Here is a 27,904-nt window from a genome sequence, read left to right on the forward strand (position 1 = left end):
CGTCATTTCAACGAATACCATCCTTCCGTCTATCTTTCTTCCACGAGTATCGGTATTTTACTATCTCGACGTGTAAAGTAGGTTGTCGAAACACGATAATCAGCCTCGTCATAAAAAATTCACGGAATCGCGCAAGAAGACGTCACAGTCGGAGGCAAAGTTTCTCATCGAAACGATGATTCGATCGTTCCATTTCGACGCAGTAATCCGAATGATTGGCGCGCTTTACGCAAGATCCTTTCGCGCAATAGGATATCCGAGGACGAGTTGGCTCGACTCGCGGATGAGTCGCGCATACTTTCACCTTTCCGGAGTTTCCGACTCTGTTCCGAACCGTGTCCCGCATGCGTACAGGGGTCTGAGTCACTTCTGCCGTGGCCAACGAACGTTCTTTCTCCTCTCTCTTTCTCTGTCCTACGCGGTAGTCGTCTCATGCTTAGGGTCCGAGAACGTGACGTCGGTCCCGAGCAATTTATGTAAAGCATTCTAGGCATGATTCACGAACTAGTTCGCGCCCTCGTGACCGCCACCGGCGCAGAAAATGCAGCCACTCTCGACAGCACGAAAATCTAGGCTCATCCGGTCGCGCAGCCGAATGCATTTCAGATTCTGCTTCGTGCTGTGACTTTGAGCCACGATTATGAGATAACGTTCCTCGGCTGAACCAACTGTCGCTCTATCGTGGATATTCCCGTATATCTTGTCATATTTTCATCGGCAACTCTACTTTCATCCTAATTCCATTCGAACCTGTCATTCTCAACTTGTCGTATGCTTTTTCTTAAGTTTTGCTCCAAGTTTTCGTAAGTATTCCTTTCAGAATGTCTTTCCTCTCCATCGATGATCCGAGGTAAACGTTGTCCGAGTGGAAGGACGAGTATCTCACATAGTTGGGACCGGAAGAGACCTGGCAATCGGCTAGTGGACAATTTTTCAGAAGAAATATCGTCGCAACAGTCGGTATCGATGCTCGATCCTTTAATATAGAATCCTGCTGTGTCGTAGTTTTCGAATTACAAGTAATACAAGTTTCGTTCGATATTGTATAGGAAGAGCGAGACGGTAGTGTGATTGCAGTGCAAGCTAATCGGTCGATCGCGTTGTTCGAAGTACAATCGAGAATAAATTATCGCAGAGAGAAGTGCATGGGCGGACAGTGTGGCGAGCAAGGTGCTTCTCTTCATGGTCGAAGCATTGGGAGCAATGACAGAAGATGGAGCGGTAGGAATCGGCGCTGCGGGGGAAAGAAAGGTACAATGGAAAAAAGAAGAAACGAAACGTCGGGAATGCCATCCTGATACCATCACCACAACCGCGTATCCTTCTTTATCCTTGTCTGCTTTTCGTCTCTTCTCTTTTACTTCCTTCCCCGGTACCCCTCCCATTCTCATTTCGGTTCTAGCTCATTCATTCTTATCTTTCTTTCCTTTCTCCATTTTCTTTCTTTACGACGCTTCCTCCTCGTTCGTAAAAGAGGTCATTTCCGTACCTTCTTCCACTCCGCTGGCTACCCTATCAACCCCTGTTTCCGGCCCCGCAAACCGTTGTTCCTCTCTTCTCCTTGTTATCGTTCTTCGTCGCGACCATCTCTGTTCTTGTAAATCCATCGTCTCGGACGACCTAGCAAAATCCCGTAATTATCGTTTCTTCTACGTTTGCCCAAGATCGTCGAGCTTCGTCGCGTGGTATTTTTCCAGGCGTCTACCGTTCACCGATTTTAATCGAAAATCATCGTTCCCCGTGGCCGCATCATCGTCTCCCGCATCATCGCTGCCCTTTGTATCTAATGGCCGCGATACACAGTCGAAACAGATATGTGTATCTCGTTGGTAGTTTCTTTCCTTCGCGCGTGGAAACGCGGAGCTTCCTCTTTGTCGCACCTTCCATTCACTCCCTCCCCGAATAATTCTGGATCGCGGTCTCGTTCCTACCCGCGTGTTAGGTCTCTATCCCTATCCCCGCCCCTGGCCAGAACCGCGGCAAAGCCGAATCGGATGGAAGGAAGGCAGCCAGGCAGGCCCCGCTGCCCGACTGACCGTCCTCGACGTCTGCTGTACCGTACCTTTACTCCGGTCTGCGCGTTCTTCAGGAACGTACGTGCCGTTCTCCCAACCGCGCGATTTCGCCTTGCAAAGGCAGCCGTCAACCGTGACCGGTGCAACGTGCATATTCTGCCTTTAGTTTCGAATTCAGTCGTAACAGATAGGAAATCGGTCTCGCTGACGTATCCACGATCCAGTCAACTAATAGTTTCTTACTTCTTCGCATTGTTCGTCGCCCATAGAGGATTCAGTTTTTATCAACCACTTAAAGAAAAGACAGTGATATGGCCCAGCTGATCAACGTCAAACTCTCCAGATTCGAAGGATCCCCCTGGGGCTTTCGTCTTCAGGGAGGCAAGGATTTTGGCACACCGCTCGTCGTACAAAAGGTGAGCTTTTTTTTTATCTTAGCCGACATATTTTTTAACGCGTTCGCGTTGTTTACTAATTGTTTCGAAATTTCCAACGTGGATACATCGCAACGGATCCTTCCAAGTTCGATAGAACATTGGATAGATAGGAACGCGTTCAATTTCGAACAATCGTGTCTTACGCATCGACGTTCCGGTCTTTCAGCGCCTGATGCGACTATCGTGACTTTCTTCTGGCTATCTATCGATCTGGCCGTTTCAATAAGCGTGAAAAATCGTTAGTATTTTTATTACGATTATCAGATAACTCGGATAAAGGGACTGGAAATCGTTTAAACTTATTGCGCCAATGAATTGTCATTATCGACGTATGATATCGACGTACGATGATAAAGACCTCGTCTTCAACCGATTATTGCTATAGGTGTATTACAAACATCACGCAATTTACAAACATACTGAGATAATCGTTGCGTAGTAAAAATCGGCTATCGTAAAAAACTCGTGTGGACGATAAAATTCAATGAAATTCTATTCAACGAATAGCTACGCCGATCACTGTGACGTTTAGCGGCCATGACGAAATCTCGAAAATAACAGGAGCCTGAGCTATTTAATTCTCCGAACGTATTCAACGATCACGAGAACTGTCTTTTTTCGCCATAATGGACTGTAAGTCAGAATTACGTAATAGCCTAACAAACGCCAAATTATTTCACGCGCATCGGTAGAAATCGCTGCCAACTACGTGCGAAACGCGCGGACCGCCGTCGCCACCGTGTTTTGGCGACTAAGCGTACTGTAACACGAGAAGCTTTTGGCTACTATCGCCGTGACTTTCCAGCGAATTTACAACTTTCTTTCGTTTACTTCGATGTCGATTTTATTCAATGACTCTAATTACGAAATATCATGCCGGATGTTATGTCGATCGCCGCTGTAAATTTTCCAGCATCTTGGTGTACGTACACGCGTTCGTGTTTATTATCGTTGAGCAAGAGAATATGTATTTTAAGAGCGACCTGTAACGTACACGATAAATCATCGATCAGGAAATATTTCAACTACCCACCTGTTAACGAAGAGGTGACATATAACTTAAAACACGGTGCGCCTTAAGGGCGCTTTTCGCCAAACGATCGCGAAACGCAAGTGGATTCTGTTCGAACGTTCAACAGTTTTATCTTACAATCGACATTTCGAACTTGGCCTTCTTAGCAGCACGTGCTCCGTTTATTTTATGAGGCCGCAAATACGACGTCCGGCCGCCCTCGAGTTTCTCGGAAAGGAGAGAAATACGAGTTTACCGGTGTCAAACGCTCCCACCCGACGGAATTACAAATTAATCGCGAGTAATTGCTTTAACGAAGTTTGCCATTTCATCGCGGTAACCATTAGCGGGATTTATAGATCGTGCTCTCGCGTTAATCCGACGTCTCCCCGGTTCTTCGACATCGTCAATTTCAGAACGTACGCGTCGCTCGCCGCTTTGTGACAACGACGATCGTCGCCTGTATTTACCAAACCAACCGGTCACTTAGTGGGTCTTAGCGTACGAATCTATTTAAAGGTTATTAGCTGAGTTCATCGGGTAAACATATTCGTAGACTTCTGAAGATGTTTGGCATACCATTGGCCTTTTTACTCGTTTGCACGTTTAAAGAATCGATAAAACAAAATATTTTGAAACCTACGAGAAATAACGGCGAGCGACTATCTACATGGAGAAATAATCGAGGAAGGAATGTTTTTAAAAATCGATGCATCGAAGACGTTCAAAAAGAGAGAAAAAGAGGAAGGAAAAGGAGAGAGGGAGAGAGAGAGAGAGAGAGAGGTAGCGTCGCGTCGCTGGTAATCCGAGGCAAATTATTTGGGCGTTCTATTTCTAGAAGGTGCCTTTGCGAAACGCGCAAGCCGGGTCGAGCCCCGCTCGCGAAGACAACGACGAAGACGAAGGCAACGACGACGACGATGTCGTCGACGGCTTCGTGCTTCCTGGACCGCGTTGGTCACCGCGAAAATAAATTTTTCGTCGGAGGGAGCGATCTTGTGTCGATCGATAAAAATACCAATCGGCGACGTAGCACGTGCGTCTCCTGCTTGTTCGCTCGAGAAAAAGGGGAAACTAAACGACAGAAGCGTCGGCCGCGATTCGCGCGAGACAGAAACGCTCTTATCGACGAGCCGCGACTACGTGAAACTCGAAACGTGCTCGTACGCGTGTAATCTTTTCACTCTGACGAACGATACAGGCGTACGTTTCGTCCGCGAATTGACAAGCGAACTCTGATGTTTCGAAATAAAGAAATCGTTTCGTACATTTTGGTCAAATAACCGCGAGATTCGGCAACAACGACTAATTTTACATACGTAACATACGTAACATTACAAACATAGACAGAGGTTTCGGTCTCGTAATCTGCGACCAACAGCTGCGTGTATTTGCGCGCGAGTTGCCGCGATTCCGCGGCGACGCGGTCGGTGCAACGTGGGCGCGTTGTTATGCGATATTTCGTTGGCGACCGATGCGTACGAGTTGTATTATCGTACCGAGGAAGGACTCGACATAAATTTCTCGTGTCATTAGCCGATTATAGCGTCACGTTCATAACGCGTTTTATTAACGTTCTTTCCCTTACCGTATCGTTCTAACAACTTTTAATTACAAATCCAGATAACGAGTACAAAGAACATACACGCATCGCTCAGGGGATAGTTGATATAACTTCTTATCGTTCGCACGGTGGTGGCTCGCTTCGGCGGGGATTAGATTCGATTCGTTCTAGCCTCGTATCGTTTGCAAACTGCTGTCGAACGCGTCGACTTGACAAGGATAGAAACTCGAACGAAAGGAAAAGATACCTTCGACCAGGATAATCATGTGATCGTCTTTAAGGAACGGTTCGACGATAATCGTCCATGTCTGTAATAATAGGTTTGCGCAACGATAAAATCGATAACTTAACTACTATGGTCGTTAAACGCGCGGCTACGACACATTATTTTTCCAGTAGTTTCGTACGTTCAAGGTAAAGAGTACGACAATAATATTGCGCAACGATTGGCGTTAACAGGTAGCCCAGGCACGGACAAAAATATCTTGCATATTGCCTATCCGAGGGAGGCACTTCCTTCCGATAAAGGTTAACACACGAATGTGGCAATAGCTGGGCTTTTGCCAGCCGCGTGGGAAGAAAGCGATTTACAGAATTCGCCGTTGAAAAATGAAGTACCGTGGCATCGCGAAACCAACACGGAGCATATTATGCATCGTCCCGACTAAACATAGAAGCAAATCTTCGTAAATACATTTGGCAAGAACCGCTTGGAGAACGGGCTGTAGAGAACGAGAAAAAGAAACGAAGAAATGGGAATGGAGGGAAAAATGGAGTGAAAGAAAAAGAGGGAGGGGGCGGGGGTGGGGAGTGCAGGGGAGGAAAGGCGAACGGCACGGTATCGAGAACAGCGATATTTTTGCTGTTCGATTTTCGTCATTATCGAAAATAAGCCGTCGCGTCGAGTCACCGTTCGTGAATTCTGTTTATGTCTACGAGGCCCGGCTTCGTGCTTAACTCCGTGTTGCACACGGTAAAGAGAACGTAATCGTTGCGCGGCAAAAGTTGTACGGCCGATTTGTTTACGAGCGATGGCAGAAACAGCGGGGTGGAAACCGCGAATTCGAAGCTGGCGCAGGATGTCGCCAGCTGCCTCGCACCGGCTGCAACCTCGTAATTCCGACGAGCGATAGAAAAAGACACGTAAGAGTTTCCGGCTTTCCACGAAGCCCGCATTCGACGAGATTTGTTCCTCGAAGCTGGGATCAAACCCGAGAAAATAGATCGCTGTACGATCTACCATGCGTAGGGAGAGATGGAGGAAGAGAGCGAACGGCTGTACCAAGATTTGCGAGTATCAGGATCGTAATAAAATGATTTAACGTCTTTCAGAACGAAAACCGTGCTCGAGACTGATATCTGCTTGATAAATCATCGTCTGTACGCAACGGTTCAATGACGGAGAGCGAACATCGAAGAACTCTGGCATCGTCGTGGCTCTCATCTAAAGCTTGGCAACCGCTCACTACCTGGCAACAATTGCACCCAACGTTGTTTACCGACCTGTTCGTTATCAGCTCAAATAAACTATTCGATTATCTTCGTTCCTGACCAGCTATCGTACTCGATAGTATCTGAACTATTGTGCGTGATTACGTAATTCGTGAAAGCACGTTGACCAAAGTTCTTGCTTTCATGGACGCGCGAAGGTAGAGCGAAATTATCGCTGAAAAATAAATGCTTTAAACTTGGCACAATTGCCGAGAAGATTCAGGGGTCGTGCTCCTCTCGTAAGATGTCAAGAACTCGCAGATAATATATCTTGGGTTTTTAAACGATACATCGATCGTCAGATTATCCAAGTCCTTTTTATCCTTCTACAAACATCCGAGAATATTGACATTTTTTAAAGACGAGGTCGCCGTTGTGAAGGAAAATCCGTGCAAGTTCGTGGGAGTTTTGGCCCGGATTTTCTGGAGATACAGATTCTCAGAGATGTAGAAATCCGTTGCACACGGTACGAAAATACACTTGGCCCATGGACGGGAAACGTCGGCAAAGTTGTCGATATGACAATCGATGTGACATACGGTATTTTCGCAATTCGAACCGCCGCACCGTCTTTTCGTACACATCGGAAAACGATCTTCGGACAAATTTATATCAGCGCGTTTAAAATACGTACGGCTTTTTAATCGTCGGATCGCCCACTCGCCGAGCAACCAGACTTGCTCGCTATACGTTATTCCTTTTACGCGTAAATGCAAATGCAGCCAAGGACACGGGCGCGTAATCGTTAAGTTTGCGATAAAAATACTCGAAACTACTCATCTGCGAATTCTTTTACGGTCTTGCAAACGTTTCTCTTTCTTTTTTAACCTTCTTCGAGACGGTATTGGTAAAAAAAATTATACGTCCTTTTGTAGAATGATCGTTGGTATTGAAATCTCGTTGGTCGACGAGTCACGTAACGGAAGGACGTTCGCGGAAGCCCGAAGATGCGACACGAAATTTTTTTTCCAATCGGAGCTTCTCTTTCCGGTGGTCGATCGTTGGTCCGCCGGTGCAAAGAGAATTGCTGCGGAGGCCGAAAGGAAGCCCGGCCCGTGGATATTAATAGAGACCGAGGCCCGGTGGCGGACGCCACAGACGAGCTTACACCCGTGGATATAAAAATATCGCTTTTATTTCTTACTGCGCACCCCTCCTCCCAATTCCTTGACTTTTTTACCGTTTTCACGACGCCATGGCGTTCTTTTATCTCGTACGATTATTGGCATGACGAGTCGCGTGTGCCCTCCTCTCGTCTTGCCATCGTCTTTTCTCCCTGATTTCTATCGTCTCATTTTCACTGGCGCGTTTCTTTTCACGCTTCCTGTATTCTGGAAATTACCTATCGTTACACGCAACGTTGTATGTACGATCGTTAATTAGCCACAGTTCTAGAGGTAGACGCGTAATTGGGATATCGTTCGTAACGATCGTCCAAGTTTTTCTTAGAAACGACACGTGAAAGAAACAGGAACTTCTCGGATATCGTGTTATATAGGATTTTTTCCTGTATTGTTCGCGAGACAAATGAGGAAAGCCAGACAAGGCAGAGTGAAATTGTATCTCGATGACGAAGTCGAAGATTTAGGAACGCCATCGTAAATGCCGATTCGATTTCGGGAATGAAGAGACACAGTGGGAGGCAGTTGTGGGAAATTTGCCAAAAGTCAGACCAGAAATCAGTCTTCTGCCGTATGTTTGTCTCTTCTAGAGTAGCACCTCTTGAATTCGTGGGTAATACGACACCCTCGCCGTCGTGATCGCATCGCTATTACGACATCATCGAACTTGAGATTCGCTCGAGAAACGCTTCTCATAGTAGCTGGTAGAACTGTAATCCGTTCGAGAAAAATGCTGTTGCATCGAGAAACATCGCACGTTGCGAGCGTCTATTTCCGCGTTTGAAAATAGCACGTCATATCGCTACTGTGTGTCATTGGAGTTCCAAATGCGAACATCGAATGGAAAACGTAGACGTTGCCGCGATAATCCTAATCGACCACACGCGCTCCTCCGTCGCTTTCTTTATCAACCGACGAAGAAGCGAGGTGAGCTCATTCCGAGTGCTCGCTTCGCGTCATCGACGAGAGAGACTGGCGCATCTTGTGTTCGATTCTTCGAGTCGTCGACTCTATGCCGACGATTCTCTCGAGCAGCATCTAACAAGGATCCTTTGTGGCTGACGTTGACGCTCTTCCGGCTCGAGTGTGTCATCGAGCCTAATCACGAGCACCTCCGAGAATCGAATCCACTTTCACGCATACATTGCACTCCGTTTCCTGGTTGGCTTATCGAAACGCGTAATCACTTACTCACCGTTCCGAGAAGACGTCTACGTTTCGTCCCTGTTGTCGCGTAACGTTGCCATCGCTTCGTCGTGATTACAGCAAATACGAAGAAGGCGATGAAACGAAGGAAAAACGAGCGTTCGCTTGGCAGATCAAAATGTATCAACGCGTTTCGACACAGTCGACCGTTTTGCATTACGAAAAATCGTAGAACCTCGGTCTCTAGAGGCATGGACGTCATCGATATTCAGCCTTCCGTAGAAGGAGGTTTACGACTCGGCTACACGCGAACGATACACTCGTCTAGACTCGTTTGCTTGGATACGTACGTACATACGTACGTACTTACGTACGTATGTATGTTGTTACATCTTGCGCGCGAATAGCATCGTGCAGTTTGTTCGAAAAGATAAGGCCAGATCGAACGTAGGCCGATAATTTCGGCCTGACGTCACTATCTATTTCTTCTGCTTTACCTTAGGACAACAGAGGCTACCGTTGACTTTGCCTCTTCCCGCGGCCGCAAACCATTCCGACCTATGTATGCAGGAATATATAATTAGAGTGGCGCGAGTATTCGCGAATGTGGCAGATAAGTTTATCGGTCTATGCGTCACGACTATGTGGACGAAATCGCGAGAAACGGGATGATACGATAATCGAAGACGTTGGACGAACGCGATGGCTTCCGAGCGTTTCCAAGTTCCCGCGTGGAGATTCTCGAATACAAAGAATATCTTTGAAATTCCACGCTTGCATTCTACATGGACGAACGCTGAGAATCGCGTTTCACCGGTAATTCTAATAGAATTCCCCTCTCTCTCTCTCTCTCTCTCTCTCTCTCTCTCTCTCTTTTCGTCGTATTTTTTACACGCTGTTTCATTAGCAGAACGATTAGTACTGTTATTCGATCGCAGTGAAATTCATAACGGGCACGACGTTAAAATAGCGAAACAAGAACGAGACGAAGACGCGAAAGTATCGGTGACTTATTTCCATCGAGCGCGTTCCCTTTCATTTGGTCCGATTAAAACCGGTGTCACTGACCGAGGCCCGTTCCCTGTCCACGTTTTTCGAGAGTATTGCACGTATGAACGAGCCTTAAGTCCTCAAAGTGAGAGAAAGAAAAAAGAACAGAAATGCATTCCAGCATGGAAGGTAGGATGGATCCGTCTCTGATAACCCGCCCATTGGAATGCGTACCTCGTACACCTTGGCGTATTCTCGCTCTCGGTTCCACTGCATTCAAGTGCATCTACTTGCATCGTCACACATATTTTCGGCATATATTTTTAGATACGTCGTTATTAATAATACGTTCAGTAGCTCCGTAGCCACTAAAGTCACGGATGTTCGTCACAAATACGCGCCCCACGTACTTCGTAACGAGTACGCTTTCGTTCAAGATCACGATACGACGTGTATTAACAGTTTAGCGAGTTTCACTTTCTATCCCGAAGGAAAATAAACCTAGTAGCGTTGATTCGGTTCTACGAAATACGCGTCGACGCTCGATGTAGAGGGAAGCTCGCGTCATTTTCCATTGAACACGCCTCCCGGCCAGTTAATTACGAAATTAGTATACTCCATTACGAGGCGGTCAGGCCAGCAGAGGCAAAGTATACTTTATCCAAAATTGTCAGACGCTATTATTACCCAAAGCATGCGCTCCGGCCCGAGTTGGTGTACGCTCGGAACACGTATGTCCGCGCGTACTCGTTCATTCATCGCGGTTCACGCGGTGGCAGGAGCGTTCGTAGAATGAATACACGGCCTGGGCTCCGATATGTCATACGTATAAGACTATGCTGCATCTCGATGCATTCTAACCGTTGGTTCGGCCTGCTGCTCGAGTATACGTACAAATAAGAGGCGTATGTGTTCGGGGCCTATTTTTAAACCGGTCCGAGACTATTTTTAGAGGCAGGCTTTCACGGTGCCCACCGAGCTTAACCCTGACTTACGTCCACGTCCTACGTTTTCGTGAACCTAGGGACAGAAAAGTACGCCACGAGTTCCTTGACCATTAACCGCGTCTGGCGAATCGGTATCGTTTTTGCTCTAGAATCTTCTTGCCAGTGTTCACGGAACGCGAAACACCGATGATTCCCCACCCTCGTTCGAACAGCCACGCTGTTGATAATAACGTGCACAGCAAACGTATCCAACTATTACGGCAACAACGATGACGCAACTTCGCATTCCTATTTCTGGAGGCAGACGTGCAAATCGAACAACTCACCCTCTGCCCTGATTTCGTCTTCGTGACGCCAGCTTAAGTACGAAGCCCACACGGTTGATCATTAAAAACCTCTTGCTCGAGAGCCTACGTGTGTGCGTAAGAATCGGGCCCATACTCTCTTCAGCCATTGGAAAAATTATTCGTAGCTCGACAGACTGGAAATAAAAGGAACGTAGCGTGGAAAAAGGCATCGTTCTCCGGTGTACGAGATAATAAAAATAACGATAATAAATCAACGAACGTACAGGTTACTATTTATAGAAAGAACTAGGGCCTGGATCGGTCTGATGCGCGTCTATTAATTATATTCGATTCCGCCAGAACATGGGAGGAAGAAAGGAGGGACGAGAGCCGACTCTTCTTTAACTGTAGGAGGCTCTTAATGAGCTTTTCGTTTCGTTTTCTTCCTCTCTAAAGTATCGATTACTCTTAATCGCTGGCCGAAAAGAGATCAAGCGTCTCGTTCAATGGGCAAAAGCAACGAGGCAAAGCGGATCGCGTATCCTCTGCGCATACTGGTTACCAAATATATTAATAGCGTAATTAACTTGCAGGAAAATCACGGTTAGAAGAGTGTGTGAGGTGTTACGCGATAAATTATGATGATTTAAAGCGACTCATTGATCACGCAAGGTAATTCATTTCCTTAATCGCCGGGCGTCTGTTGAACTTGACTAAGGCGAAGAAAGATAAAACTGCGCGATGCATAAATAACGACGATTGGCAGTGTCGCGATTGGGCCGTTCGAACCTCTAGAAAGAATTCTTTACGAAGCGTACTTGGCGATTTCTTCGAGAACGTACGGGCAGATCCGCGAGCGTGAAAGGACGATAATCAAGCATTTAAGCTTCGTGTACGATTAATGAACAGCAAGAAATAAACAGCAGGAGGGTTTTAGATCGAGCAAAAAACGTATTCTTAGACTTCAATAAGGCTCCCCCTGGTTTATCTTCGACGTTCCTGCTCGTGTTCTCAGCGAAACCTTCTTTTTTCGAACGTCCTCGCGTGAATGGATGCACAGTATCCAACATTCGAGGTGTAACGCATGCACTTAAATATAGCGGCTCGAGTCTTCCGAACCTCTCCTCCGACTCCGAGAAGACAGAGTCCGCGTATCCGTGGAAAATGGGCGCGTATCGACGACGAATTCGTCCGAATTACCATTTTTAGAGAAAAACACGATATTCGTTTGTTGAGTAAACATCTTGCATTGCAGGTTAATACCGGATCGCCGGCGGAAGCGGCTGGTTTGAAGGCCGGCGATGCAGTTATCAGGGTCAATAACACGGAGATGTACAATCTGAGGCACAAGGACGCGCAGGATGTTATCGTGAGAGCTGGCAACAACTTCGAGTTGACCATACAGAGGTAGCAACAGACGCGACTGCGACTCGAACATTTTCCGACCGATCGGTTATTACCGTGAGTTTATCTCGTTACTGTCGTTCGCAGAGGCGGTAGTACCTGGAAACCACACGTGTCTCCGATAAGTTCGGCCCTGCCATCGCCATCGCCCACCGCAGGGCTTGGCAATATCGCTCCAGTTACGAAGACATCCTTGGCAGCCAAGAAACAAGATGGATCGCACATCGGAAGCGGTCACAACTTCAGTCCAAAGCCATTCGTTAGTGTCAATCGGTTAAAGAAGCGGAGAATTTTGGGACGCAACGCCAAAAACGATCTAACGAACGTTTATTCGCGTGTTGCAGCTGAATGGAACGGGAGACGGTTCGATCAAATCTATAGTTAACAAACAGTACAACAGCCCGGTGGGTATATATAGCGAGGAGACTATCGCGGAAACTCTTTCGGCGCAAGCGGAAGTTCTAGCCGGTGGTGTGCTTGGGTAAGATCTTCTACGATAGAACGTAACCATTGCAGGAATAGTTTTGTTTACGGTAACAGAGCCGATTGTTTGCAGGGTGAACTTTAAAAAGAACGAGAAAAACTACAACGCGGAGAACAGCGAGGTATTCAAGATGGTTCAGGAAGCGGACAAAGAACCAAAGACGCCGGAACCCGGTTAGTAGTTAATCGCGTTTAGAAATTCGAATAGCAAAGAAACATCGATGCCTCTTAGATTCGTGGAATTCTGTCGAATTATCGAGAACGAATTTGAGTTTACTACTGTCTTGTTATTAATAGTTGAACGTCTTATGCAAAACGAAGCTAAGAAAAATCTCTGGAGAGTCGTTAAGTAAGTTAACGGTAACGGAGCGCAAAACGTGGAACAAACGTTTCTTAAAAGGAGCGTAACGCGCGATAAAGAGTCTCTCTCCAGTGATTTTTCGACTGGATCAACTGGCTCCAGTTAGTCTGGTGCATGCCGGTACGATAACTTCTTTGCGAAATAGCGGAGCCAACTGCGCAGAGCGGCGTGATTACGCCGTCTTCGCCGGCCCTGGCAGGACTGAGGCCAGTCTCGGCGCCTGAAACCAAGCAGCAGCAACCGTCGACGCCGCAATCAAGCCTTCCACCTGGACAGAACATTTGTGCCGAATGCGAGAGGCTCATCGTGTAAGTTCGCGCCGAGGCGCATCGTCTCCTCGGTCGTTACTTTATTTCTTTCAGACCGGAGACATCGAGAACGAGAAAGGAAATAGGACCGTGACGATTCTAATAGTTGCAGCGACCACGAAACCATTTCCTTTCGACGCACGAAAGAAGAGAGCGGCGCGGTTACGTTCCGATTTCTAACGTCGAATCGGATTTTCTGAACGATAATTCTCCACCGTCTTAAATTGTAACTGGCACCAGAAAATTCGTCCTCGTTGTATATAAAGAGAGATCGTGTCAGAAGTATCCGATACGATTTAGAAATTCGTTCACGCGCAGGATAAGAGATGACAGAGAATGTTCCCACGGAGAACAATTTGCTCGTTAGTTGTTCGCGGCTATTAGACAAATTTCTCGTATTGGTCGAGTCACAGTACGGTTTCTCTACTTCCATGTCGTAGTACCTCCGAGAACAGAGTTTTACTCGTCGGTGAGCCATGCCGTTGGCGGAAGGGCCACTTCGCCGAGATCACCCACGCCTCTATTTCATGCCCTGCACGGTATACCGGCCGTCAATTACAATGAAAGTCCGTCGTCGAAACGTCAAGTGCAACGACAGGAGTCTTCTTCTTCCTCCCCGGCGTCATCGGTTGTTCGTTGTAGCAACTGCGACCGAGTTCTCGTGTAACTACATATTTACGTGAAATCCTCTCTTCCCTTGCACGGTCGAAATTGACCGGAGAATTTTAGCTTCTCGACGATATGTCGCTTCTATTAAGTGTCTCGCCCGTAGAAAAAAGAAACAAAAAAGTAATGTCACGTATGTGGGTGTGGGTGGGAACGAGCTCGCGATTCCGTGATATTTTGTACGATCATTCGTCCAAGTATTTTTGTAGCAGGACTTTTTGCTTCTTTTTTTCTTTTTTGTGTCTCGTTGCGAATCGTGACTCTCGTTCCTAACGTGACGTTCTTGGCCGGACAAAGAGTACGCAAAAATTATGGCCGCCTTGATTTTGCTCGATTGTCGTACGCCAGTATCATCCCGAAACGCTTTTCGACTAAGTAAGACGAGGATGTGCGTTTTTCGCGTTCGTCCATCGTAAATCGATGATCCGATATATCGATGTTTGTAAACGTGCACGTTTTGTCGCTATGTTTTTTGAATGGAAGCACAGAATCTGTCTCTCTTTCTCTCTCTCTCTCTCTATCTATCTATCTATCTATCTATCTCTTTCTCTGTCGCCTCTATCGTCGTTAGTATCGCTCCTTGGAAAAAGGATGTATCTTTTTATTCGCGATTCTCATTACTCGGCGGAAAAGTGTGGAAATCATTGGCAATTGTGAGAGCTTCTCTTGCTTAATTTTCATGGGAATTGATTAGCAAGATTTACGTATGTCTGATCATTATTCGACCTCCATCGCATTTCTTCGACTTATCATTAGCATTCTATGCGTTATCTGTCGAATTGTGTTCTGGTTACGTATTCACCAGGATGGTATAAACTATGCTTTCGATGTTGTGATTTTTCTTTTTTGTTTTTGAACGTGTTTTTTCCTTTTTTGTATAAATGTTGTGTTTTTTGTACGTATTTTCAGTATTTTTTGTCGACATATCTTTTTTTACAAACCTTTTACGCCCTTTTCAAGAAATCGAACATCTTCGAAACGTTCCGTGAATAACTTTCCCCGCGTTTTACGAATCTTTCTCGTTGCGTCGTTCAATACAGATACATATTTTAAGTATTTCGTACAATTTTTCACGTTATTTTCTTCAAATAGTACGTAAACGATACCAAGGATTAACTAAGACTCATTTCACTTAACACGGCATCGCAACCACGAACAGACGTTAGTTTTTGAGAAACACCACGATACAACGTGATAACCCCTGTGTTCTCGGCCTCCCTCGTCGAGGTATCGAATCCCACCCCCTCTTTTTTTTTTTGTTTCCTCTGAATACTTCGATGAAAAACTCGTGGCACATCCGACAACAATGCACTTTGCACCTATTAAAACGATCGAACGGATAAAGATCGATCGTCATCTTAATCGGACATTCTTTTCCGCAGGGGTGTGTTCGTAAGGATCAAGGATAAAAATCTTCACGTAGAGTGTTTCAAATGCTCCACCTGTGGCACTTCCCTGAAGAACGTCGGTTATTACAATATCAACAACAAACTGTACTGCGACATTCACGCGAAACTAGTCGCCAGGCAAAATGCACCAGCTGGCATGGTTCCAATTACCATACCACCGTAAGTATTATATGATAACGACACGAAACCTATAGAATAACGATCGAAATATGCGCAGAATTTGAATAAAGTGCCAATTAAATGTCACAGAGGCGGAAAGGCTCCTGCGAGCACGATTTCCGCTGCACTCGCCAATGCACCGTTGTCTCCACCTTTGAGTAATCACGCATCATCGCCTCAACCATTCTCCGTAAGTATCTTTCGCCTAATCGCGTCCTCGTGTCCACGTTTTTCCTTTTTCTTACGTGCCTCCTATATAGTTTCGAAATATCGCATCTAATTTTGCTTTCCGCGCTCGCAAATGACACCGAGTTGATCGTTTGTTCGCTTCGATCTTGCCTGATATCTCGGGGCATCGTTCTTTCCAATCGACTTGATTTTATCGAATTTCAAAGAATCTAGGAAGAAAACAGTTTTAAGACTTAACACGTGTGGTGTTTGCTTGGCACTAATTGCTTTTCCAGGCTAGCAACCGTACGAGTCCCGATTACGGATTCCCGAATTCTCAGCTATCGTCCCCGAATAGGAACGGCTGCATCAGCAACGACAACTGCCACTGGGAATCGAAAACGTTTACGAGCACGATCACCATTCAGACCGGTTGTACAGAGGTTAGGCAATACCGGTGATTTTTATCCGACAGTAAGACCGTCGTTAAATCTCCGACATTTTCCGAGATGTTACCCAAACGTTCTTCGATGCGAACGACGATTCGTCGAGTCTCGATCGGCATCGTCGATCGCGATCTCGTCGTCGACGAATTCTATGATACTTGAACATCCGAAAGATCTTGTCTCCGAGTTAAATTCGAAAGTAAACAGTCGTTCGAAAGACGCGGCGAACGTAGCCAAGAAGGAATACAGATCGATATAAAAACGAGATCGAGCAAAATAGAAACAAGAAAACAAAGTCAAAGTTCGGCGAGAAAAGAGATATGAATCACTCGGGTGATATTCATCGTTATGATATTCGACCTGATCGTCCTTCTGATGCGCTGCTGTACTTCCCGATAGTAAATGCAAGAATAGGTTTTGTCAGTGGAAAATGTGAATTATTCGCGTCGGCGACGATTATTTCGAAGCTGTGACTAATTAGCCTGGCGCGACTACGAGTGTGCGTGTTGCCTCGACTCTGCCACGAATCTCTCCCCTTTTTAATTGCCACTTCCACGTGACATCGTTCTGTCGTTTTATGTATTACAGCCCACCCGCCTTGGCACTTCGCCCGTCAATCCACCCAGTTTCCGATCAGTGCAGGTAATGTCCCAACGCGACTCGTCTTAAACGTCTCACACTCGAAACCTTACGCTCGGTAAGGTACGTCCTTAGCGATCCGATGAAAATCACGCTGACCGCGGTGCCGCTGCTTTGAATACCAGATATGTTCTCCAGAGAAGTACGTCGAAAAGTTTAAACGCAAAGAAAAAGAAAAAAAGAAGGTCGACGAAATCCTTTGCTGTGTGATTCGAGCATGGAGAATATATCGCGAACGTTGTGCTTGAATTCGTAACTTTTCGTTGAGTTCGTGATTTAGTGCGCGAAAGGGTAACGTCGCTGACACCATGGTTTCTCTCAAAGTTGTCGCTTTTTTCAGAGAACGATGCCAACGTGTGGAGAAAATTTCACTACGATCGCGATGCTGCGCGATTGCTGAGATAAGACCGTGTATATTCTGTTCTTTTTTTTTTTTTTTTCTTTTGTGTGTCGATGCAACGTGATGTCAAGGCAGCGGCGAATATAATTGTTATCAGTGTTCGTCGTTCGTTTCTGACGCTAATCGAAATTCTCGACTCGTTACGTACACGCTAATTTATTAAACGTAGCAATATGCATCGCATTTGTCATGTTGTTTGCCACGATGCCTCACTAATCTCACATCTAACGAAATTCTACGTGTACCTTCATTGTTATTTGTTGAAATGCAAAACGTCATTGTCCGTTAATTGTTCCGATCACACAATCATATTGTTAATCGTATCGTTGTACCATCATTCGTGCTTTGATCGAACAAGAACGATAAATAATCGAGTATCTTCTATCATGCAGGCTCCAGCATCGAACAATTTAATTGGTCCTAAACCCTTTGGAGGATCCAGTACTATATCATCACCGCCGCTAGCGAATACAGGAAATAGCACTCTACCGCGACCTCAGAGTCAGACTGTGACCGGTAAGTTTCTTTCTTCGTAATACATCGCGGTTAGACTCGCTAAAGAATCACGAGGGAAAAGTGACTACGAGAATCGTCGAGATCGCCGTTTAAACGTACGTGAAATCGTTCTTCCATCTTACGACTTGTCATTACATAATTGACGATCGCGTTATGTAACTACGTTCCTCTTTAAAACGAAAAGAGATCTATAAAAAGGATAAGACGAAAGAGATAAAAGTTGAGCTCCTTTTCCGTAGTAGCATGATTTTAGAAGTACCTCTGCTTTTCGCCTCGACTGTTACGTGCATGAAATTCCGCGTCGCGACGCGAGCATTCTAGCGATAATTACGACAGGCACGCCAGAGCCATGTCAACCCGGAACGCTAGCAGGAAACAAAAGCGGAAATTGCGGTCGTATAAATTACCGATGACAAGCTCGACTTTCTCGTTTGGTATCTGGAGGAACGATCTCTGGTCGATCGGTGTAATCCTAATGGCGGGACCCGCCTATTATCCTTGGCCTCACTTTGTCTTCGATTGTTGCAAATAGGTCTCTTCTCGGTACTACCAAAGCCAAAAAATGTGCCCTTCAGAGGTACGACGATTAGATCCAAATCCTCTGACCGAGTTTCTAGCTTTGGCTAATATGCCCCATTTGGCTTGTGTCCCTCGCATTATCTTTTTTTCTCTCTCTCTCTCTCTCTTTCTCTATCTATCTATCTATCTATCTATCTATCTATCTATCTATCTATCTATCTGTTTCTATTCGCAACTCCGTTCATTGAAGCGCGTTCACAACGATAGACGGATCATTCGAACTATTTGCCGTCACGTTTTTGTCGTTTGCAAGCTCTCTGTCGAACTTTGCTTTCATCCGCTCGTCGTTTTCACGACGTCGACGACGATTTCTGAGGGCTGCGACATTTCATTCTACATCGCGAGACATTCTCGACAATCACGGTCGTCAGGGTGACACGTTTATTTGAACTTCGATCGAGATCGTGGTGGGTCCTATGGAGCAACAACGATGCAGCCTGATCAGAAAGAAAACTGGGACGACCGAATTCGAGACCTAAATAGCGTATAAATGAGTCAAGTCTGTTTCGATAGAAAGATCTTACGTAACGATGAAGAGACTTTGATAGAGACGACAATGTGTTATTTTTCGCGATGGTATCTCCTCTGTATAAATACTTTTTATTTTTTTCTTATACTACTCGCACGTACGATATCGATAGCGAATGATTTTATACGCATATACGAGCGAAAAAAGAATGGCTTAGAAATCGGAAATCGAATTGGTACTTCGATTAAAAGTCATACTCCGTTCATGATCCTCCAGACATAATTTTTTCTTTTCTTATCTTTTTTCAGCCGGTCCATCTTTCAACCCGAAACCCAGACCTTTCTCCCTCACATTCGCATGAGTCGGTAGCTCTCAGCTACGCCGTCGTCGTCTTCGTGCTGACAGCCGAATCGAACAATCCAATTCTATGCAAATAACTATTTACATTCGATGTTCGCGATTCTTCTTTAATCTCGAATACAGCGATTCGAAACGGGATTAGAATTTGTTCAACGACCGCCAATTGTTCGGTTCTCCGTTTTATCGATCGAATGAATCGGTGATTTCGAAATTAAAAAGATCGTGACTCGAGCCGTGTATTATTGTCGACAAATGATTTTCTCGTAAAGTGTTGAGAACTTACTGCAATTGCGAAATAAAGCGATAGTTAAGCCGAACAAGAGCTCTTCGCTCAATACATGTTGTTCCCTTTACCACTTCATGTCACACACGTATATATTACAATACATGGACGTATACACACGTACACGCATCTTCAAGATCCTCCAAAGTACCGTTGATTAACTACATTTTTTCCTAGCTTCGCATCGACTCCTTCGAGGTGCACTCAAGGTCGAGATGCTAACCCACAGCGCTCGAAATTCGTGTTCCCTGTTTTTTTTACGATCGTCTAGAGATGCGATTGATCTTCGAATCTGTAGATCGTTCAATGACAGAGTGTTCGAGTGGCGAATGATTTTGGAGAAGTGCGTCTGCTCACTCGTAACGCTTAATTAACGCGTTGATCAATCGCTTTAATCACGAGCTTTGGTTTTTCATCGCTTGAACGTAGCCAGCCGATCACGAAAATGTGTAACTTCGTGATCCTGGCTATCGTTTATTATCTTTTTTCATTCTTAAGCTGCGCTTCTTTTTATTTAGCATCCTGGACGTGCCCGCGATCCAGTAGCCTATTATCTTTTCAGTTAAATAATCGATAATCGTCAACATGAACTTGCTTTACGATAAAAGGATCACGGGCACGTATCGGTCAATGTGCTTCTTACTCACAGCTGATTTCTTTGTTTTTCTTTCGTTCTTTCTAACACACCCCAAAACTCCCACCTACGCCTGTGTTATCAAACGCGTGTGTCAAACGTTTTGTGTGCCTCGTGCAATCTGATTTCCGTTTGCTCGCTTCCGACCGTGCACCCGGCAAAATTCCATCGATCTCCCTCCTTCGGAACGATCCCGTGAAACATCATGATCCCAGAAAGCTCGACGGAAACCCACGAAAAGTCCTACTATTACGAGATCGTCGAGAACACCAAAACCGAGTACCGTCCTAGCTCTGTAAAATCGAAAAGCCTGGCCTGGCCGCCTCCAAAGCCGATCGAAGATATTACTTATCCCACTGCCAGTCCTTTGTACATCGATCCTAATCCTGCCCTCGATCGAAGAAGTAGACAAGCGGTAAAAGAAAAGAAAGCCTGCATCGAGGCGTGCGAGAGGGCGCTGTCAAGGAACAGAGACGAAAGCACAGATAGGGAGGTGGAGAGAGTCACGAAACAGTGCTATCGCTTTGAGGAAGAACCGATGGATCGAGTCAGTTGTCCAGGTCCAGCTTATAGAAAGGTGGAGCTGGTGGAGACCATCGGCAGACAGTCGAGAGGCGAGGTAACATCGAGAGCCAGCTCGACCGACGGTGTCAGGAGATCTCTGACGCCTACTAGAATCGTTCAACCTATACCAAAACCATGGACAGCCACCGTTACGACAGGCAGCAATCTGTTCGAACAGAGTTACAGCGGGGTCGAGCCTCCTAAAGTGTGCAAGAAGTTCCATCAGAAGGAAATCTGTCAAGAGGAAAGGATATGCGAGAGGAATCAACCATTTCGGGAAGAGCATCGTTCGTACCGGGCGGAAATTTGTAGACGCGAACAGACTATCTGCGAGAAGCCGCCGCTGCCGACACAACACGTGGTAAAGCAAGATGAAGCGAAGGAGGAGACGACCGAGATCGACAAGGAGGTGATAGACTTGAGACCGGCGGATGAGATCGAAGACGAAGGTACCGTAGGAATCAAAGGAGAACACGACTTCATAACGGAGACGTCGGAAGAGGATGTCGATGGAATGCACGTCAAGACGAAAATGACTTTAGAGAAAACCGTCGAACCGTCACCGATGCAACCCAGTATTCCGATTGTGGAAGAACCTAGAGAGGAGTCCAGAGAGGAAACAAGGGAGGAAGAAATGGTGGAAAAAGAAGAAGAAACTTACACGAGAAGGACCACCACTCAGGTCGAAAGAGACGTCGAGGACGCTGAAGAAAAGACGGTCGTTGAGTCTGCCGAAGTGGTCACCTCTGCCGTGGATGTGCAGCAAATGGTAGAGAAAGCGAAACAGGAAGAAGAGGAGAGAAAGCGGGAGGAGGAGGAGGAGGAGAGACGTAGACAGGAAGAGGAAGAAAGAAGGAGACGAGAGGAGGAGGAAGAAAGGAGAAGACGACGTGAGGAAGAGGAACGAAAACGACAGGAGGAAGAAGAACGAAGCAGACACGTGACTTTCGAGGAAGGTGAGGAAGAGGTGGAAGAAGTTCGAGAACAACCTCTGGGAAGGACGGTCGTTCGCGAGGAAAGAGTGACGGAAGCCGACAGCGACACTCCCGGGCGCAAGAAGCTCATCAAAGAGACTTACGAGGAGATCACGGAAGAAGTGTTGGTTCAGGAACGCGTTAGAAGAAGATGCATCGAAGATGAGCGCAAAAAGAGTTTAAGAGAACAGGTACAAGTCCACAAAAGTTTGAGGGATCAACAAGCACCGAGGGATCGACGCGTATGCTCCAAGTATCCTCCAGCTCAGGAAATCATGGAAACGAATAAAAAAAGGGTTCAATTTATGAAGCAGACTGATACAGGCCCGAAACCGATACCTCATTCTGCCCTTCAGAATTCGACTCCTAAAGAGTGGAAGTCTGAAATGGTGAACGCTCTAACGACCGCGCCTGATCGACCATACACGCCTCTCAGTACGTCTTCCAGCAGCGTGAAGGAAGTGTACACGGAGGAAACTATATACTTGGACCATAGGTGTCGACCTAAACCGCCCAAGAAAGAACTTCGACCGATTTCTCCGTTTCAGGAAGCACTCACGATCGCTCCGGAACGACCGTATACGCCTCTTAGTCGCGAAATCGGACCCGAGGACCAGAAAATCGCCAGTCGTTCTCAGACACCCTCGCTTTACCCAGACGGAAGCGCCCATTGTCCTCCTGCTGATATCTTATACGGCGAGGGAAGAAGCAGCCGAACGGAACCTCCACCTAAACCGTGCACTCCTCGACCTTTGCCTACTCCTCCGCCTGATTTTCGTCTGAGAGATACTTCCCCATCTCCGGTGAGATCGCGACCTCAGACACCGAGTAGCAAAGTTATAACCGCTTCTCTGAAGAAACCAGACACTATTCCGTCGTATCAAAGAAATTTAGTGGCCATGAGAAGAGGTGCGGTTGAAAGTCACACATATATACCGAGCAGAACTCCGACTCCAACTCCAGGAAGATCTAAATCACCTGCTCAAGGACCTCCGGAACCTCCTCCTTGTTACGTGAAGGCTCACGCACCCAGAATCAGAGAAGATCCTCCACCTACGAAGCGAAGTTCGATACATTTCCCTACTAAAAAGAGCGTGTCTTATAAAGTAGACGAGGACACCGACGACGGACATAGACACGCCGAGTACGCTGCATCGAAGACAGTAGACTTCGACGAAAAACGCACCGACGATCCAGGCAAAGAACCCACGGACGCGGTTCATGCTCAGTATCAAGAGAAACGGTATATGACCAGCGAGGAAACGAGCGAGGAGAAGAAATCGGTGGTGAAAAGATCGCTCGAAGTCACCGAAGATTTCGAAAGATGCGAGAGAAGAGTTCCAGCTCGGCCTTTGCCAGAGAGAACAGAACTACGAGAGAAACCACCTAAAGGCGTATGTGCCATTAGCAGAACGAGTCCCTCCAAACCTTCGCTGCTCTGTCCCATGGTCTCGAAAACGGAAACGAGCTCCGCCGTTCAGCCAGTTTACAGCAGCTCGACGGAAGTGCGTCACGTTAGTTACGGAACTCCGGCATCGAAACCCTGTCCAGACACCGGTGTAACGGTATTACCTTGCAAAGCTCACTCCGATCAAGGTACCAAAGCAGGCGTGGTAGTGGTACCGTGCGAAGGACCGAACACCTCTTGCCAAAAATCAGGCGTATGCGTGGTCCCAACTGCCGATCGCTCGGGAGTATGCGTTTCGCCTTGCTTTGGCATGAAAACTGGGACCTGTGGCCAACCATCTGGTCGCTGCGGCCGAGAATCTGCCTGCGAGATCGATATTCCGAACTGTCCAGAGAGCGGAGTCTGCGTGTCACCGTGTCCCGATGGATCCGTTTGCGTGGCACCCTGCTCCAAACCTGGTCTACCTTCATCGAGGGCGAAGCTTCCTTTTCCACAGATCCCTCTACCCTACGAGGACACTTCCACTGCCTGCTCTCAAAATAAAAACTCCTTCCAGCCTATCCACAAGCCTCGCACTAATCTGAGTGGGCAGCTCGCACGACTGACTGCCAAAACTGGCCAGAACGTTCCCACCGTGCAATTGTACAAGCCCGAAGCTCAGACCCAAAGCCAAAGGCAAAGCTGCAGCGAGACTAAGAGTTATTGCTGCAAAACCCAAAGCTATTGTTGTTCCACCGAAACCCGTTGCCAGTCAGGTGATCAATGTTCGATTAACAACCGTTGTCAAACCGGAAATCAATGTGGAACCCAAAATTACTGTCAGGACGGTATCCATTGTGAACCCTCTAGTAATACCCACAGTTTAGTAGACCCACCAAATTTGTCATCCCACCCGGATCTAGGTACCGGAGTCGGTGGTCTCGGTGGTGCCGGGTCGAAGAGCGGAACTTTCGCTGGTAGCAGCGCGCCAAAGCGAGGAAGGGGCATCCTAAATCAAGCAACTGGACCGGGATCACGATTGCCCCTGTGCGCCTATTGCAACTCTTACGTCAGGTACTCCCCCTTTGTTGTTAGGTGTTCCGTTTGTTGTTTTTTTCAGTGTTTGCCGCATCCCCCTTTCATATTTTCTGTTCTCCGTCATCTAACGACGACGGTTGAGTCGCTTTTCTAGCTCCTCGTGTTTTAAATATCGATCCATCGACATGCGCTTGGGAAGGGACTATCTGACTGATGATGTTTTTAAACACTTTGTTGGACAGAGTTTGGCTACACCTTCATTGTGTACGAATTTGATCCGATCTTCTTATTAGGAGATACCGTTAGATTAGAAAATCGGTGATGTTTGTCTGTAAATACGAAAGAACGTCTGCAGTGCGTTATAATTTACGAGTATTGTTTGACAAAACTTGTTTTGTTTGGTTGTTTAATAATAACTTTAATTCGTTATCCTGTTCTGACGTGATTAACAATGTTCACTTGTTTGCACGATGTTAACAGCTAACGAAGAAAATACTAATCACAAGTCAAATGGTCTCGTCGTAAAACCAGTGTGCTGTAAAAACGACAAAGAGTGCATAAGGTTCGTAAAATAGTTGTCTTATGGCCGATCGTTCTTTGCTGTGCTATGTCTTGCTTCTTTCGTATCAAAATACCAGCTTCCATCAGAGACTTGGAAAAATGTGTAATCATGGCGATTATTTAGGGGACCATTCATTACCGCTTTGGGACAAATTTGGTGCCCCGATCATTTCGTCTGCGTAAACAGCCAATGTCGTCGACCTCTTCAAGATATCGGCTTTGTAGAAGAAAAGGGGCAACTCTATTGCGAATACTGCTTCGAACGTTTCATCGCCCCATCTTGCAACAGATGCAACAACAAGATCAAAGGCGTAAGTTTCTCGCGAAAGCTATTTAAACCTGTATAACTTTACCTTTGAAACTCATCGGTTTATCCGTTTATGGTTATGATTTTAGGACTGTCTAAACGCAATTGGAAAACATTTCCACCCTGAATGCTTCAAATGTTCCTATTGTGGCAAGCTGTTTGGCAACAGTCAGTTCTTCCTCGAAGAAGGATTGCCCTACTGCGAAGCTGGTTGGTTAAATGTTCTCAATTCGATTTAAAGAGCCAACTTGAAAGCAAGCACGTTAAAAAATTGAATTTTCTTTCACGTTATTGCGCAGATTGGAACGAATTGTTCACGACGAAATGTTTCGCGTGTGGATTCCCAGTCGAAGCTGGAGATCGCTGGGTGGAGGCCCTGAACAATAATTACCATAGCCAGTGTTTCAACTGCACGGTACGCAATTAGTGCGAGAATGCTTCTGGAAATAAACCGATCGATCTCTAGCGGAGAAAGTTAAAGAAACGTATTTTAATCGTTAATCGGTGTGTATCTGTATGTTACAGATGTGTAAGAAGAATCTCGAGGGCCAAAGTTTCTACGCGAAAGGCGGTCGTCCGTTCTGCAAAAATCATGCACGTTAAAACCTGATTCTTTCGTCCTAACGCACGAGGAAAAAAAAGGGGGGCGTGGAAACAAAGGAGGAAGGGGGCGACGGGGGCGTTGGAAAAACAAATAGAAGAAACGGAAAATATTACAAAGAAAACGCGTATCTTAGCTTTACGAGCACGAATTCTTTCTGCACAAATTATAATTTACCGTGATTACTTCTTGTTCTTGTTGTATGTTTTCGATCGACGACAACTAACCCAACGAATTGACGCTGACAAGACCGTCAAATAACCGTAGGACGATTTGCGAATATATTTATTTACGAACGAATCTAATTGTATCGATTAATTACAATTTCCTTGATATTCGAATATCTTCCGCTGCTTAGAGAAGCAGGACACCTCGAAGTCGGCAAAGTCGATCGAAAATTAGAAACAGTGTCCTTCGTACTTCGAGGATCGCAGTCCCAGAACGATCACGTTTCTCGAATTGCCGTGATCGGCCGCGCTCGTGCTCGCTTACGATAAATACTATTTACATGCGCCCATGTAACTATCTAAGTAATTATACCGGCAATTAAATATTCAGCTACGTTCGGCCAAAATGACAATTATCGCGTCGACGATTATCCATGCCATAAAGTCGTATCCTCGCGGCAAATAGTCGCGACTCGATATCGAACCGACTTTATAGGCTGCTTGGTAATTAATTCCAGCGGGGAAAGGGGAAAAATCTTCGTCAGAAGCGAAATACAGTCACGTAATTTGTGCTTCCGATTTCGCAGTTTAGAGACTCGCTTGTACGAAAGTACAGAAGAAGAACTTCCTAAGAGGTAATTGCGTCGGCAAAGTTCCTCGAGTTTCGCTGCCTCGACATTCCACGACTAATTGGTGGATCAAGCAGCCGTAAGATATCGATGAGACGCGAACTCCTTGTGCCTTGCGGTTTCGCTTGTGACGGGTAATCACGTTTCCGTGGCGGACAGGTCTCGAATACCTCGTAAAATCGTTGCCGCAGAAAATTCTGCAACGATACAATAAACGCGCCGACTTGGTCTCCTGCTCGAATCACGCAAAGGTCATCCAAGCAATTAGTATTACTGGCATTATCGCATATTTCGCATTACCAAGGTGTATCCAACACGAAAATGTCGGCTTAATCCTTTGAAGATTCGAAGAGGATTAGCTGTTGATGGAAATTGTGACAAGCAACCCTCTTGCGATCTAATTGCCAATGATTCAAAGTATGCGGAAGATAAAAGCTGCGATACATTTGTCCTTGATTTATGAAATTTTCCAATTTCGACAAATTTCTCGCGATTATTGGACTGTCTAAGTTCATTAATTCTTCATGTCAAATTTTTAATTCAACCTTTAATAATATACGGATACCTGACTGGTGATTCTGCATCGTAAGACGTGTGGATTACCGATCAACGATAGAGACACTTGTTAAAATCTGCATACATGCGAATTTCGCCGTAAATCATCCAGCGGAACTATGCCAGTCTGAAATCAGGCGATCGAGAACGAGCGAAATAACAGGCTCGATTTCCTCCAGTCGTTTAGTCGGCCAATCGTTTCACCAAGAAGGTAGTTTTAATTTTGACGATTGAACGTTCGGAAAGCTTGCGTAAAATCGAACAAACGATCAGACACGAGGAAAATACGCTTCTCGTTCTACTTGAATAGATTTTAGATGTCTAAGTTTCAGGATATGCGACAAAATTAAAATACGAAGAAAATATTGACTTCGAGAATCGAGAAATTCTCACTTGATAGCAATTGCCATGTAATTTTAGAAAAGGTTACCGATTTCTGTGCCATTATTACAGGCTCGTGTCGTATAGTAGCTACGATAAGATATACTGGGTAGCGAAGCTGGCAAATCGGAGGGAAATGTTTAAGCGTACATTGTATAATTTAGTGAGTAAGAACACGCGGTGTTGGCGCAATACGTTGCGTAAACGTGCAAGAAAAAAAGCGATTCGATCGAAAGAATGTCCCTTCGATCCTGAAAAGCAATCCCGACGTTCGATGTTCGATCGTGATAGACCGATGCAATATCATAACGGGCGCAATTTATGATTAGTATTAATATTAATCAGATCGACTACTAGCTGAATATCGCACGAGCTTCTGTATCCGTGTTACGTGTTGCTTACAATAAACTAAAATGTTCATGTAAATTATTGCCCAGGTGTTTCTT

At 45.9% G+C, this 27,904-nt stretch overlaps 1 protein-coding gene across 4 annotated transcripts; it reads left to right on the forward strand.

Annotated features, from left to right (window-relative positions):
- The first annotated feature begins 1,961 nt into the window (after positions 1 to 1,961).
- Positions 1,962 to 27,884, forward strand: LOC100642610 (PDZ and LIM domain protein Zasp). 4 transcript variants are annotated; one of them, XM_012312836.2, is made up of 16 exons: positions 1,962 to 2,431; positions 12,266 to 12,417; positions 12,502 to 12,673; positions 12,759 to 12,895; positions 12,971 to 13,071; positions 14,007 to 14,229; positions 15,615 to 15,800; positions 15,891 to 15,990; positions 16,265 to 16,411; positions 17,003 to 17,056; positions 17,846 to 17,969; positions 20,510 to 24,293; positions 24,943 to 25,129; positions 25,215 to 25,335; positions 25,425 to 25,540; positions 25,651 to 27,884. In XM_012312836.2, exons 1-16 carry the CDS (start codon positions 2,327 to 2,329, stop codon positions 25,726 to 25,728), a joined length of 5,787 nt encoding a protein of 1,928 aa, XP_012168226.2. In that variant the 5' UTR covers positions 1,962 to 2,326; the 3' UTR covers positions 25,729 to 27,884. The 4 variants fall into 4 exon arrangements, with proteins under 4 accessions (XP_012168226.2, XP_048265147.1, XP_048265148.1 ...); XM_048409190.1 differs by having other exon boundaries at positions 1,975 to 2,431; positions 24,143 to 24,293; XM_048409192.1 differs by lacking the exon at positions 14,007 to 14,229 and adding an exon at positions 13,404 to 13,566 and having other exon boundaries at positions 1,979 to 2,431; positions 24,143 to 24,293.
- The last annotated feature ends 20 nt before the right edge of the window (positions 27,885 to 27,904 follow it).

Source organism: Bombus terrestris, chromosome 10, assembly GCF_910591885.1.
Source record: "Bombus terrestris chromosome 10, iyBomTerr1.2, whole genome shotgun sequence".
Taxonomy (NCBI): Eukaryota; Metazoa; Arthropoda; class Insecta; order Hymenoptera; family Apidae; genus Bombus; species Bombus terrestris.

Coding starts and splice junctions, on each gene's coding strand:
- LOC100642610 (XM_012312836.2), top strand. CDS start 2,327: ATGGCCCAGCTGATCAACGTCAAACTCTCCAGATTCGAAGGATCCCCC. Junction 12,896..12,970: donor CTAGCCGGTGGTGTGCTTGG/GTAAGATCTTCT, acceptor GATTGTTTGCAG/GGTGAACTTTAAAAAGAACG. Junction 25,541..25,650: donor GCCAGTGTTTCAACTGCACG/GTACGCAATTAG, acceptor TGTATGTTACAG/ATGTGTAAGAAGAATCTCGA.